Below are 14,864 nucleotides of genomic sequence, written 5' to 3' on the forward strand. Positions count from 1 at the left end.
TCTTTATGCTGACAGTGGGGGGGGGGGGGCACTCTTGCCGCTATTGTGGCTTAATAGTGGGACCTGTGAACTTGAGATGCAGCCCACCATGTAGCCCCTCGCCTGCCCTATCCGTTTCTGTGTCATTCCCATCACTTTCTTGAATTGCCCAGATTTTCACACATGAAAACCTTAGCGAGCATCGGCGAAATACAAAAATGCTCTGGTCGCCCATTGACTTCAATGGGGTTCGTTGTTCAAAACGAACCCTCGAGCATCGCGGGAAGTTCGTTCCGAATAACGAACACCCGAACATTTTGGTGTTCGCTCATCTCTATTTATTAACACTTAATTAGCATTCATCTAACAGCATATTTGCGTAACTGGAATATACCTTAAAGGCCTCATTCACACAGGCGATGCATTTGAAAAATCACATCAATGAAGAAAAGCCGTGATCGAGTCTTGAGCTTAATTAGCATTTTCTCATTTATTCAAATGGGCGTATCGCGTAAAAAATACGCTGCAATGCGGAATTTCATCGGTCAGCAGTAATCCTTGGCATGCCTTCTAATAACTTCAATAGCTCAAATAGTGGCAGATCTCTTGTTTTCCAAGCATTGGATGCAGGTAAACGCCATCCTGCCCTCCCGCTCCCTTTTTTTAAAACTCCCATAGAAGTCTATAGGAGCTTCCAGCATTTTTCATCAAAAGGTAGCTCAATATGTTTTGACGCAGCATGAAAAATCGGTGACCAAAATCGCTCATGTAACTGAATATATTGGAATCCAATGCTTCACTTGGTTGCAATTTTCGGCCGGGGTTTTGTCGCGGCTTAATAGCGTGTAAAAACACTTGTGTGAATGATGCCTAAGGGGCGGATGTACAGTGTGGAATGGGGAAAAATTCCACCAATGTGAATGAACCCTAAAAGGACCTTTTAGTTAGATTGTGTTTGTCTAATGTTATGAAAAGCCAGACCACATTTTATTAACAATCAATGCAGAAATGCAAACTTAATTCCAAACTCAAATGTTTCTTGTAACTGCAGAAGCCATTTCTCTGAATTCAATCTAGATTGTATAGATCCTTACTTGTTGATCTTTGGGTAATCAAATTTGTGTATATTCTGTTACTTTATAACCAATGTCTCTAAATGTAATACAAACAATGTTTGACTATTTTAATCAATGCCATAAACCGGCTATTTCTCCTAATCACTAACCAATTAAAAGTCGTTTTCCCCCCATTTTTAGGTCTTGCGAATGATATTGGTTTTGTGGAACATAAGTTTCTACCTTTATTAGGTACAATACAAATGTTACGGCTCGAACATTATTGTAATGAAAGCATTACATCTAAGTAGATTTAGCCTTGTTTCTAAGTTTGATCACGTGGTTTAGAGCAATTTTGTAAGAATATCTGCTGATTTGCAGCCATTAGTAGACATACAAATGTGTCTTTTCTCACAGGAGAATTCAAATGACAGTGATTAGAAAGAATAATAATATAATCAGGATATTATATGCTAACGGGGATTACCACACTCATTCCTGTTTCCTGAGCTCTGTGTATTTTACAACTATGTTCAACAAAAAGTTGGCAACTAATCTGCCAGCTTTTCACTTGAGTCACCAATGCCCCACAACTATGTTTCTTTATTTTCTTATCCGCTGGATAAACTAAACACCTCATTGAACAGAATTTGATGCACACAGTGTACTCCATATAGACAGAATAGCCGCATTGCAATGACTCTGGGAGGATAATACATGGTTGTAATCAGTTCTAGTGAATTCACACATAAACAAGGCCATCCTGAACTTTTTGCAATAGTCAATCATCATTTATTCATTTGGAGCTGCAATACGTGGTAGGCATTACCTGCAATACTATGCTGAAAAAGCAACTAATGATACTAAGATGAAGTTGTCATCTCAACTATATCTGTATATGTAATATACAGCAAACTATAAAGTTTGCACAAAGGTACTGCACTTTAAATTTCTCAATTCCTCCCTATTGTTATGAGTGGATGCTGTTTTCTATAGGAAAACTATATGTTATGAACAGTATAAGGTGCCCTAAGATACGAATTAATTGTATTGTATTGTGCAGTATATACAGAAGTTAAATAGCATACGTTTTTAGATCTATAGAAGCTAGAGATGAGCGAACGTACTCGGTTCCGGTGTTTTTGGACTCGAGCACCACTTTTTCCGAGTAACTTACTACTCGGACGAAAAGATTCGGGGGGCGCCGGGGAATGCGCGGGGGGTTGCAGAGGGGAGTGGGGGGGGGAGAGAGAGAGAGCTCCTGTTCCCCACTGCTACCCCCTGCTCCACCACGCCGCCCCCCGAATCTTTTCATCAGAGAAGTCAGTTACTCGGAAAAAGCGGTGCTCGAGTCCAAAAACACCCGAACCGAATACGTTCGCTCATCTCTAATAGGAGCTCTTTGTCATTTGGGACTGTTCATTAATGATGGGGGAATGTTTCAAAAGTTCAGTTCAACCGCTTTGCTTAACTTGGGGAAAAAAGTTTGGTTCATCCTAATGTATAACACCGTGTAAGAGCTATAAAAAGCCCTGCATAACACTCTTCTCTAAGCACTTCTGAGCTGCTTTAAGTCCAAGTCAAAAAGAAAGAAAGAAAAAAAAGTAAAAATAAGAAGAATCTCCCCCGCGCTCCTGGGTTCCAGCAGAGATGAAGGACACAATGTCCATAAGTAATTTTAAATAATTTATTAGTTCTTTTGCTACGCGTTTCTGCGGGCTTACCCGCTCTCTTCAGGCATAACATCAGTAGCAAAAGAACTAATAAATTATTTAAAATTACTTATGGACATTGTGTCCTTCATCTCTGCTGGAACCCAGGAGCGCGGGGGAAATTTTTCTATTTAAATACAAGCTGTTGCATAAATAGCCGGTCACGGCTGTTAACCCCAAAGACGCTCTCCGGTGATCTGGATTCGGGACTCCAGAGACGCTACAAGCAAACTCGGATATAAGGTGCCGGTCAATCTCCCTAACAGGAGTTTTGGCCGTGCACCAGGTGAGTACAAAAAAAAAAAAAGTATCTCACACTTCTTTGAAATCGTTTTGTGCGAGTAAGGCGCTGATTCCTGTTTTGTTAAAAATAAGAAGAAAAATTTTTATTTTTCATCCCTCTTTTTCCTTCTTTTGCCATCTTTTTCCTTATTCTTCGATTTCCTTCTGAGTTTTATTTTTTTCATTATTTTTCCTCCTTCTCTTTCCTTTGTTTCCACATTCCTCATTTTCTTTTTAATAGAAAATAAAAATAATCTAAGCAGTTTTAGCCGAGATGAACTGCCAAAAGTTTCAGTTTGTGCCAGATGTAACATTTAGCAAAGTTCTACCTGAAACAGAGTTTGACTGTTTCTATTTGCTCAAGACTACTATTCATTATATGACGCTGTTTCATTTATAAAAGGACATTGAATGTGCTCTAAGATGGGTTTCCCAAGCTTCTTCTCATTGAAATATAGTAAAACAGTTTTTGTGTTTCGAGGACAATCATGTTTTGTCCATATTGAATCTCTTAACATCAGTGGGCAAACACTGTTGGCTGAGGAATTAAACATTGGAGCTTTCAACAAACTTTTCATAAATCCACAGTGCAGGTAAAAAAAACTGCTAAAATCCATCTTACTAGACAAGAAAGATTAATAGCTCACTGACAGATCAGATTACATGCTGTCCATGAGGTCTATGTAGAGGTGAAGAGGAAGGAAAAGTGAGTAAAATCGTTCAAGTTTAAGATTTGTCCAGTATCCAATTCTAGAGACTGGTGAATAAAGAAATTAGGTGAAATAGCTCATATACAGTATGAAAGTGTTATTATGGATTTATATTCAGCATTGTGTCAGATGTAGCAGTCGATAATATGATTAATGCATCATGATAACTTAATTTATAGTATTGTAGCACACTGTAGTTACATTATCTTAACAAATGAAATGTCAAGTTAATGTTTGCTCCATTTGTAGAAGCTATTTCTCTAAATTCAATTTAGATTATATAGAACCTTACTTGGTCCAGTTGATCTTTGGGTGATGACATTCATAAGTTGAATACTAAACAGAGTGTGCTAAAATGGCCTTGAGAGAATACTGGATGATTGCGATGGGTTATTAAACAGTGAAGGTACAGTGATTCAAATCTCCCTTAAAGGGGTTGTCTCGCGGCGAAAGCGGAAAAAAAATGTTTTCACTTACCCCCGCATTCTGCCCTGTTAAAAAGAAAGCATAGGTTAGTTTTTAAAAAGCACATTGCACTTACCTGCATCAGCATTCTGCAGCTTCTTCTATTCTTCTTTTAAAGATGGCGCCGCTGGTCTCCCGCGGTGCACCGCGGGTCTTCTCCCATGGTGCACCGTGGATTTTCTTCTCCTTCCTTGCGTTCCATTGCCGATTCCAGCCTCCTGATTGGCTGGAATTGGCACACGTGATGGGGCGGAGCTACGATGACGACGTGGTGAGCAGCTCTCCGGCACGAGCGGCCCCATTCACCAGGCAGAAGACCGCACAGCGCAAGCGCGTCTAAAAAAGCAAGAAGTCAGCGAAATTAGACGGAGCCATGGAGACGAGGACGCTAGCAACGGAGCAGGTAAGTGAATAACTTCTGTATGGCTCATATTTAATGCACGATGTACATTACAAAGTGCATTAATATGGCCATACAGAAGTGTATAACCCCACTTGCTTTCGCGAAACAACCCCTTTAACCCTTTCCAGTCCAATGTCGGGCCTGCCCCGACATCATCATTTTCCTCCACAGCTCCGATGTCGGGGCAGGCCCGACACTGCAGTGCAGGAGTGGATCTGCACCCGATCGTCAGGCACATCGGGTGCAGATGCACTCCTTTACTGGTCGTCATCGAGGACCCCCGAGGAGAAGGCAGAAAGGGTTTTTAACCCTTTCTGCCCACTTCTTTATACATTACATAGCGCTTAATTAGCGCTATGCAATGCATAGATTCCGGCCGGCGATCATGTGACCGCCGGTGTTACCTGACCCCCGGGTCACATGAACGCCGAGCCGGGAGCCTGCACCGTGCAAGGACCTGCTTACCTGACCAGCGTCTTGTGCATTCTCCTTCTGTCTCCCGACCCGGCGATCATGTGACCGCCAGGTGTCACCTGACCCCAGCGGTCACATGATCGCCGAGCCGGGAGGCAGAAGGAGAATGCGGAAGACGCCGGTCAGGTAAGCAGGTCCCTCCCTGCACCCTCCTGAACTCTGTCAGTTCAGGAGGGTGCAGGGAAAATGTATTTTTTCTCACCCATTCTCCCAGCTCCAATTTATTTGGAGCTGCGGAGAATGGGTGAGAAAAAATAAATGGATTGGAAAGGGTTAAGGGGAATCTGTCAATCTTATGAGCCCCCTAAACTAAAGTCATAGGAGAGGGGGCACTTATGTTGAGGGATGTGACTTTAATACTCATCTGGCTCCCTGTACCCTCGCTCTCCACCTGCATAGCTGACACTGCATTTTCATTCCATATGTGCACTCAATATTAATGATAGGAGGAAAGTATGTGTGTGGACACAATTAAGAGACATCCAAGTTTGGGACTGAGCACTGGCTTTGTGGGCAACGAGGAACTAGGGAGGTATGAGTATGAAAAACACATCCCTGGACACAGTGACCCAGCTCCTACGAACTCATAACTATCATTTATAGGACTTATAGGATGTGATAGGTTCATTTTTAGGGTCCTTTTACATGGGGCGACTGTTGGGTGGTTAAGCACTTGTGCAGGAGGTCTTTACCAGCTGCCTGCCTCCATTCATATTAAACCGTCAGTCATTCATCGATAAGCGACTGCTTGTTTACCCAACGCACCAGTTGCTTGGTTTTTAGATGAGCTGAAAACTAAGCTACTCCAAAAAATTTATGATTCTCTCTCATTTCCCCTTTCGGGTCTCATTTGAGCGATTGCGTGGGTGACTGTCGGTCCATTTAAAAGTACCCTGTCATCATTATTGTTAGAAGAATACAGGAAAGGGCTCATTCAAATCAGCGTTAGAGGATTCTGTTCTCTTGCTCCATTCATGGATCAGAAAAATGGCAGCCCATAGCTGAACGGTGCCAACTAGCCCCCCATTGTCTACAATGAGGGTCTGTTCAATTTTTCGCCAGCAGTCTGGTATTTTGCCAAAATTTACAGGCAAATTTTTTTTTAATCTTGTTTTCTAGCGGAAATCCAAACTGAACCTCCAAAGCTGATGTGAGCAAACCCTAATCAAAATACTAACAACCACCAGTCTGTGAGTAATTGAGTGACCCTGTGAGTTACATGTGATGATGTCACTGTCATGTGATCAGTCCTGGGGGCTCTGAGCTCCGCCCCTGATCACATGACGGTTACATCATCACAGGTCCTAAAATATGCAAAACCTGACAGCTTATAGGACCTGTGATGTTGTTACCATCATGTGATCAGGGGCAGAGCTCAGAGCCCCAATGACTGATCACATGATGGTGACATCATCATAGGTCCTGTAAGTACGAGGCTGCTCTTGGGCTCTACTAGTTTAGGACCTGTGATGAACTCCAATCCCTTTCACTATATTATATTAGTAAATGGCACATTGTGAATTTAGCGAAGGAGTTACATGCTTTGCCCCATATCCCATGATGGTGATATCATCACAGGTCCTGTGTGCACATGGCTGCTGTCCGGCTAGGTGTACGTTAGTATTCCATAGCAACTGAGGCCGCAGTGGGTTTGTAGTCCACCTGTAATCTGCACAAGGATGCAGGACCTGTGATGATGTCACCGTTATGTGATAAGGGGTGGAGCATGTAACTCCCTCTTTTGATGACATCACTGTCATGTGATCAGTGGCGGAGCATTTAAGTCATTCACTTGGGATGAGCATCATCGTCATGTGGTCAGGGGCGGGGCATGACAGTGACGTCATCACTGTCCTCCATCTCCAGTGCTGTGCTGCTTCCCTTTTGTATAGGATAAACAATGTATGTAGCAGTGCTGTATGTGTGACGCGCATGTAGCACAGCTGTGTGGTGCATCGCACCACAAGAAACACTTCTGCTATAATTTCCTAACAATTACTACCATGTTCCCCAAAAATAAGCCCTGGCCAGGTTCTTTATGATTTTTCAGGAGGCTTGATATATAAGCCCTACCCCGAAAATAAGCCCTAGCTAAATTACATTTAAAAAAAATGGAAATACATTACTCAGCGGGCTCGGTCCAGGTCCTACCCACTGCTTACCAGAGCTTAGGAGCAGTCCCGCAGTCATTGGCCACCCAAACAAGATCACTTCCTTTATTGATCAGCGCTCAAAAACCAATCACAGTCATCACTTTGTGGAGGCGGGATTTATGAATCCCGTAACCAGGAAGTGATCCTGTGTGGACGGCCAAGGACTGCGGGAACCGTGCCAGGACTCTGGAGAGGGCCTGAACCGAACCTGCTGGGTAAGTAAAATAAGACATTCCCTGAAAATAAGCCCTAGTGCCTCTTTTGGGGTGAAAATGTATATAAGACAGTGTTTTCTTTTCTGGGAAACACGGTAATACTGTATATTGAGCAGGCTGTGTTTTCTAAATAGAGTGAGCAGAAAGGGACTTCCATGGAAGTCATGAGCTTGGGGTTTATAAAATTATGCATTTCATTTCAAAGCTACAAATATTCAATATTTAGCAAAATCAATCATACTTAGTATTGCTATCCCTTGACTTGCGTAAATATTAGTATCCTTTTTAAGGGGAACTAAACACAGAGAATATATTCAAATATTCCTCCAAATGTCAGTTTTCTGCTATTGGTTTAGAAACGTATCTGCTGCAGTTTGCAAAGCAAACTCTAAAAAGTGCGATGTCCATGGAATGAAAATGTGGATAAGGGAAATCATACATGTTCAGACTGGAAATAAATGTGCTGCTGCACTAAGCTGTACGTTACAAAACTTCTGCAAAATGCTATCTCTGCTGCTTCTTCAGCAACTTAATGTTCCTCTAGATACCGATGTTCTGTTAAAGGGTGAGGTAATGTAGATCAGCAAAATCCGTAGGTAAACATTGACTCTCGGGATTTCTCTTCCAGACACTTTCTTGACATTTTCACAGGAAATTGCTCTCCTAGAGAATCAGTATCCATTCTAACTAGAAAATAAATACAAACATTAAGAGGAATAATGCTAATGTGTTACAGAATTCTTGTAAAGTTTCTTTGGGGAAATAATGCCTTTATGAATATTTCATATTTAAATGCAGTAAAATCCCTTACATTGCATGCACATCTATTCACTGCAGTAGGACTTTACCATCACTGATCTGCAATACCTTTCACACGCACTTTATATATTCTGCACAGTGCTGCAATAGCTCTTATGTGATTCATGCAAGGAAAGTATTGAGCAATTGATAGATTAGGCTGAGTTCACATCAGTGTTCTTTATACATGTCTAGCCGATGCAAATAGTCAAAAAACACAAAATTGGATAGTTACCTTCAATTAGCCTCAGTTGGACATCCATTATGATTATTTTTTAATGAATCTATTTTATAATGTAGCTCTGTTCTACAAGCTCACATGTGCAGTTGTATCAAACGGATCTGTTAAATGAAACACAAACAGAATACTTTCTATTTGTATCTGTGCTTTCTGGGATCACAGGAACCCATGCTGACGTATGTCTGCTGGAGCGATAAATAACCAATAAACATGGTGGCTGGCTTCCCACAGAGCAGGACAGGAAGTCAATTGTGGTCACCTGAGCCCATGCACGCACCCAAAACTAGACCTGGGGCGCTTAGAATAATGGAAGTTAAATGTGTGAGGGCACAACTATGATAGTAGATCTACCTGTGTGAGGGGGACTTGGCTTGGCGAGCTGTAGTGTCTCAGCTAAGATATTGGCGTTTGAAAGTATTGTGAGGGGGCGTGGTCTAGCTGGCTGCCATGTCTAGGTTGATGTGATGACTGGTCTACTGTGGATAGAAGTAGCAGTATTCCATTCATATGGGTTTACATAAAAAAGGCTCATTCATTGTCAACCTGCCGATTCTTAAGTGAATAATTATTGGGATTGGTCTAAAATAGTTTCAATATATTCATACTTGAGAAAAAAGGGCATATGTCATATTGTTATATAATCCATTATTGCTAAGTAGACAAGAATTATAGTTGCTGTCAATGCGGTAGATTATGCTGTTGCCCTGGGGATTGTGTGGGGAGAAGAAGAAAGGGGAAAGGGAAAAGGAGAAAAAGGAAAAGGGATGGGGAGGAGGAGAAGTAGAAGGAGGATGGTAGGGGGAATTTACCACCCCCAGAGTAAATAAAACATAGTTGCTCTCCATAAGAGTTCATCCTCTCAATGAGATGACCCATCTAGAGTATATAGAAGATGAAGAAGACAAACATTAGAAAGCACATAGGATAACAAAAAAAATATTTAAATGCCTACTGGACAAAAACATCTATTTAACAGAATGCATAATCCTGTTTCAGGCCAGTAGGGTGTAACGTGTCCAACATCTTGATCCACTTCATCTTTTTATCCTTGAGCAAATTTCCTTACCCTCCTACTTCTACTCCTCCTCCTCATCCCTTCTCCTCCTGAGCAATTTCCCTTTCTCTCCCCATACCACCATACCAACTGTCCCTTTGCCCTCCTCTCTCCCCTGTGCTTAATAGGAAAATGCTTTAGTACACAGTATATATTTGATCATTTTGATGTTTTCCAAGGTAGGGCAGACTGAAGGACTGAAATCTTAGCAAATTCTGTCAGTCATAGTAAACCTAATGATTCCTCCCTTGCTGTGAATGTACATTCACTACCTTTTCACTATTACAGAGGGCTGTGTAAGAGTGCTAGATGATGGTGTAAGAAAGCAGAGCAGAGAAAGCTACTAATACAGAATGCTGTAATTGACTCCAAGTACATTTTCTGCTCTTATCAGCCGTGAGGGGGAGAATGGGACTAACAACTAATTAGAGAAAAGATGACATATATGGAGAGATAGCTGTGTAGTATTGAATGGTCGTGGTTATGTTACACAGCCTCTGAAAGAGCAGAGAGGAAGGGGAGCTGAGCTTGTGTGCATTTATGAGAGACACACTAGGACACCTAAATTCAGGACAGCCTGTAGACCAACTATGGGGCTTTCTAAATGCATGGGAAGGAAAACTCAATTCAATTCAAAAACAGATAAGTGCATCATTTTTTTTCTGCATGGACTTAGTAAGATATGTATGTATTGATTTTTCATGCACAACGATTTCCATAGACTTTAATAAATCTCATATAAAGGCATGGAAGCCATATAGAGTTGGTTCTCCCTTTAATAAATCTTCTGAGAGGGATTTCCACTAGATTTTAGAGAAAGGCAGTGAGAATTCTTTATTCCCATAATATATGAGGTCAGGCATACCAATTTGCCCGAAAGGTTTTAAATACAACAAATCATGTTATAAACATCACATAATATGTGCAAACATTGCCATTTTGACCTTGTATTTGCATAGATCATGGGATTTTAGTATCCAGACCTATAACAATCAAAATGTCTGACATTTAACTATGATATGTCAAACATAGAATAGCTATGGGATATTTACTACCAGAGGAGCTTCTGTAGTAGTATAGCCTGATGCTTCTTTATACTGTATTCACTACCTGAACAGAATAAAATATAAATGACGTTTGTTATAGTATTAAAATCATAAGTAGTTCAACTGTTTATAATTAGAGATGAGCAAACCTACTCGGCCACGCCCCTTTTTCGCCCGAGCGCCGCGATTTTCGAGTACTTCCGTACTTGGGCGAAAAGATTCGGGGGGCGCCGTGGGTGAGTGGGGGGTTGCAGCGGGGAGTGGGGGGGAGAGGGAGAGAGAGAGGGCTCCCCCCTGTTCCCCGCTACTACCCCCCGCTCCGCCGCGCCTCCCCCCGCCCCCTGAATCTTTTCACCCGAGTATGGAAGTACTCAAAAATCGCGGTGCTCGATCGAGTAATTACTCGAAACAAGTATATTAGCTCATCTCTATTTATAATACAAAAGTATGTTTTCATGCTTGATTACAATAGAGCCATTCCATTCTTCACCATCACCCAAATGTTCTCATCATCATCATTCTTACAAGTGTCTCTTTTTCTCTTGCATCAGAATCCAAAAATGTTCAGATGTCAATAATCTTGATACACACACTTTGGCGAAAGCATTCGCTCCTTGCCTCTTTCAAACCAATGGACAGCATGATGCAGAGATTCGCGTTGTAGAAGAGCTGATCCGTCTATTCGCTGAGATTTTTGATGTAAGATGTGCCCCTCTTCCATGTTTTTAATGCTAAAAAAAGTGTAGCCTAGTGTTACTTTTATCTTTGTTTTTTTCTTTTAATAGGTAAGCCAAGAACAACTGCAGCAAATGGCTATTGAAAACCATTTTATTACTAAATGGAAAGATACCCAGGTGATAGACTTTATTTTCCCATTGCAAAAGATGGTGTTATGAGATGCAATGAAATTATGAACTGTATCATTGTGAATGTCAATAGTGGATACGTCTCCCAATTAATATTGTCTGACACTTTTCAAAATGTGGTGCTTAACTAGAAGAGCACGTATACTATCGGCTTTTGTCTTGTCTAATAAAAATCTCTGCAAGACAAGATTTCAGGCCAATATTGCATTTGTTTACATCTTTAGTGCTGTCACTCATCTGTAAAGAAAGCTTCCTGGCTGAAATCACAGAAATAACTAATCACAGAGTCCCTGTTGTTTGTATAAGGCTAACTGAATGAGATACTTACAAAGAATTGTATTTACCTATCTTATCCCAGCAACTTCTTCGCTCCGTTCACATCTGTGTTCCGGGGTTACCTTTAGTTACTATGAAACATTCCACTATGTTTGATGGCAGGAATAATGTAGTATGCAGTGTTATTCTTGTCAACAAACATTTCCAAATCATATTGCAACCCCAAAGGACACCATTAAAAACAGTGGGATCCACCTATGACTGGTTTGATCTGTTCAAAAGTGGATCCATCTCAGCTCCATCACTTCTATTATTATCCTGTTATTGAACAGAAGCCATTCAACTAGTGCAAACAGAGCCTTGTGCCAACATTGGAATAGTAACTACTGAGAGCTAGAGATGAGCGAGCGTACTCGCTAAGGCAAACTACTCGAGTGAGTAGTGCCTTATGCTAGTACCTGCCCGCTCGTTTCAAAAGATTCGGGTGCCGGTGGGGAGCGGCGGGGGAGAGTGGGGAGCAACAGGGGGGAGATCTCTCTCTCACTCTCTCCCCCCCGCTCCTTCCTGCTCACTCCCACAATTCACCGCTCTCCCCCACCGGCACCCGAATCTTTAGAGACGAATGGGCAGGTACTCGCATAAGGCACTACTCGCTCGAGTAGTTTGCCTTAGCGAGTATGCTCGCTCATCTCTGCTAAGAGCCCATTAAATTGTAATATGGACACTCTATGCTTTGTTCAGTCTTAATTACTCCTTTGCATTATGAGTTTGATGGCCTTCTGTAGTCTTTCTGTCCCTTCACCCCTGTTTGTATCTGTATAGTGTGTGGACAACCCAGCCATGTAGCTAGCTAAACTCAGGTCCCAAGCTCAGATAAATGGGGAGGGGTGGAGAAAGCAATGACAAACTACTCCACTATTTCTGCCAAAAAATGTCATGGATCATAGCTAGACAAGGATAGGAGAGCAAGGAGAACGATGATCCATAAAGTGACCAAAAGTTGGCCTCGACTGAATGGATAATCATCATCAGCAGTGTATGGACAGTCCCTTGTGTAGTCTGTCTTGGTCTTTCATAATTTCACCTATATAATGTGCCAAGCAGAATTACATTGAAGGGCAGACAACGAAGACTTTGAGCCATGTGAGAAGAGGTCAGGAATACTGAATTTGTCATTTCAGTCTGTGTACAGAGCAGAAGTAGGTCAGCAGAGGATGATTAGGCAATAGAGAACCATCTGTGATTCTCCTGCCTGTCCCATGGGAGGAGTAAAATTTTATCAACTGTCCTTGCTCTCTGATTGTTCTATATAGGGTTTTTTTTTTACGCCTCTTTTGACACTCTTCTATGTCAATTAACCCTACAGATGCTGCAATTTATCAAAAAAAGAGGAAAGTGTTTTTGAATAGATAAAATAAATGCACAGAATTGCTATCAACACTTCTGTAACAACCTATACAGTAAAACATTACACTATTTGTGCAAAAGTAATAAAACATAAGAAAAACTACACAAATTGGTGTTGTCGTAATCATAGTGCCCTTTATAAAGTTTACATAGTATGTATACCACATGGTGAACGCCGAAAAATAAAACCAAAAAAATAATGGTGAAATAGCTTTTTTCCATTGCACCCTTTACCAAGAAAATGTAATAAAAGTTATTTAATACATTATATGGGTTCAAAATTGCTTCCTATAAGATTAGCTATATCAGAAAGAGGTAAGAAACAAACTTAAGGCAACCAAATTATGTATCTAATACAATAACATGAGACATAATTGCAAAATCTACAATAAAAAAAGTTGACAATTCCAGGAGAGTTTTTCCAATTTTGAAGTGCCTGTTGGGGAGGGGGGGGGGGGGGGGTTAAAAAAGCATTTTTCAGCGTCTGTGCCGTTCTTGGGATCCTCCCATAGAGTCTTGTAAAGGTGACAATCACAAATCTAGAGGGACATTTACAGAACCCTTTATGCCAGAATTCTATCCTATAAAAGCAATCAATTTTGTGACTCTATATGCGATGACCTTGACACTTTTTATAAAAAGTGGGCAGGTCTTGTCAGTAGAAGGGTTGGCCACTCAAGACCAACACAAGTATGTATAATCTATGCCTGCCAGTTCCTAGCAGGCATAGATTTCTGTGTTGTGCATGGAGGAGCCAAGATGCACCTAACATACTAATAGGCCTGTACCTCTTCATATATTCATCACATTGTACCCGGGCAGAAATTAAACAGAGACCAGCATTAAAAATACCGGTCTTAGTAAATCTTCCTCATAGTCAGTAAAAATAAGCAGTAAGACTTTGTTATGTATGTCCTAGATCTTCTTATTCTAACTCAACTTTGTGTCATTTCCCATTAATAAGCTCATTTGAAATCCTGCTAAGACTCATCTTTTATATAGTAGAATGTGTATTTAGCTTTTTCTTTCTTCCTTTTTATTTATACAAGTATGGAAAACCTCATTAACACTAGTAAATGGGCAGAATCTGGTGAGAAGCGTATACTGTGCCGCAGAAGGACAAGACGTCTATTTTTAAGTCTGTGCAATCATTGAATCCTTTGTGTGTTTCAGATACAGATTCCACAGTCTGGGGACTTGCTGCTTGAAGTATTTTTAGAAAGAAAAGACCCCGACATGTGTGTTATTATAAGGGTAATGCATTCTGTGGTTTATTTTTATAATAGTAGACAATGAAAATAGGAATATAACTGTATGCTTCAAGAGAAACATATTTAAACCCACAACATGGATATGATCTGTTCTCTAGTGCAGGGAATATCCAATGAAGAAAAGACCTATTATAGAAATCACAATGTCCCATGCTACAAAACATCGCAAATGTGAAGGAACCCATAGGAAAGCATGAGCTTCACATACATGCGATTTGTAGCATTGTTGGAATGCAAGAAAATCACGCGACTTTGTCACCCGTGTGAAACAGGCCTTAAAGAGACACTCTTAGCAAAATGATACACCATGTTATGCTTAGTGAAAGTCCTAAGTGGGGGATGCATAACATTTACTTTAAAGGAGGTTTCCCATGAAAACATTTATCTTTTATCCACAGGATATAGGATAAATGTCCAATTGCTGGGTGTCCAACCCCTGGGATCCCTACAATCCCAA

At 41.0% G+C, this 14,864-nt stretch overlaps 1 protein-coding gene across 1 annotated transcript in view; it reads left to right on the forward strand.

The window, feature by feature from the left end:
- The window catches only part of ARAP2 (ArfGAP with RhoGAP domain, ankyrin repeat and PH domain 2), a 260,994-nt gene that overhangs the window by 191,660 nt on the left and 54,470 nt on the right, over window positions 1-14,864 (forward strand). Inside the window, 3 exon segments of the mRNA XM_066573206.1 lie at window positions 11,139-11,286; window positions 11,373-11,441; window positions 14,310-14,390. Coding sequence (XP_066429303.1) covers window positions 11,139-11,286; window positions 11,373-11,441; window positions 14,310-14,390 — 298 coding nt within the window.

This window comes from Eleutherodactylus coqui, chromosome 7 (assembly GCF_035609145.1).
Source record: "Eleutherodactylus coqui strain aEleCoq1 chromosome 7, aEleCoq1.hap1, whole genome shotgun sequence".
Taxonomy (NCBI): Eukaryota; Metazoa; Chordata; class Amphibia; order Anura; family Eleutherodactylidae; genus Eleutherodactylus; species Eleutherodactylus coqui.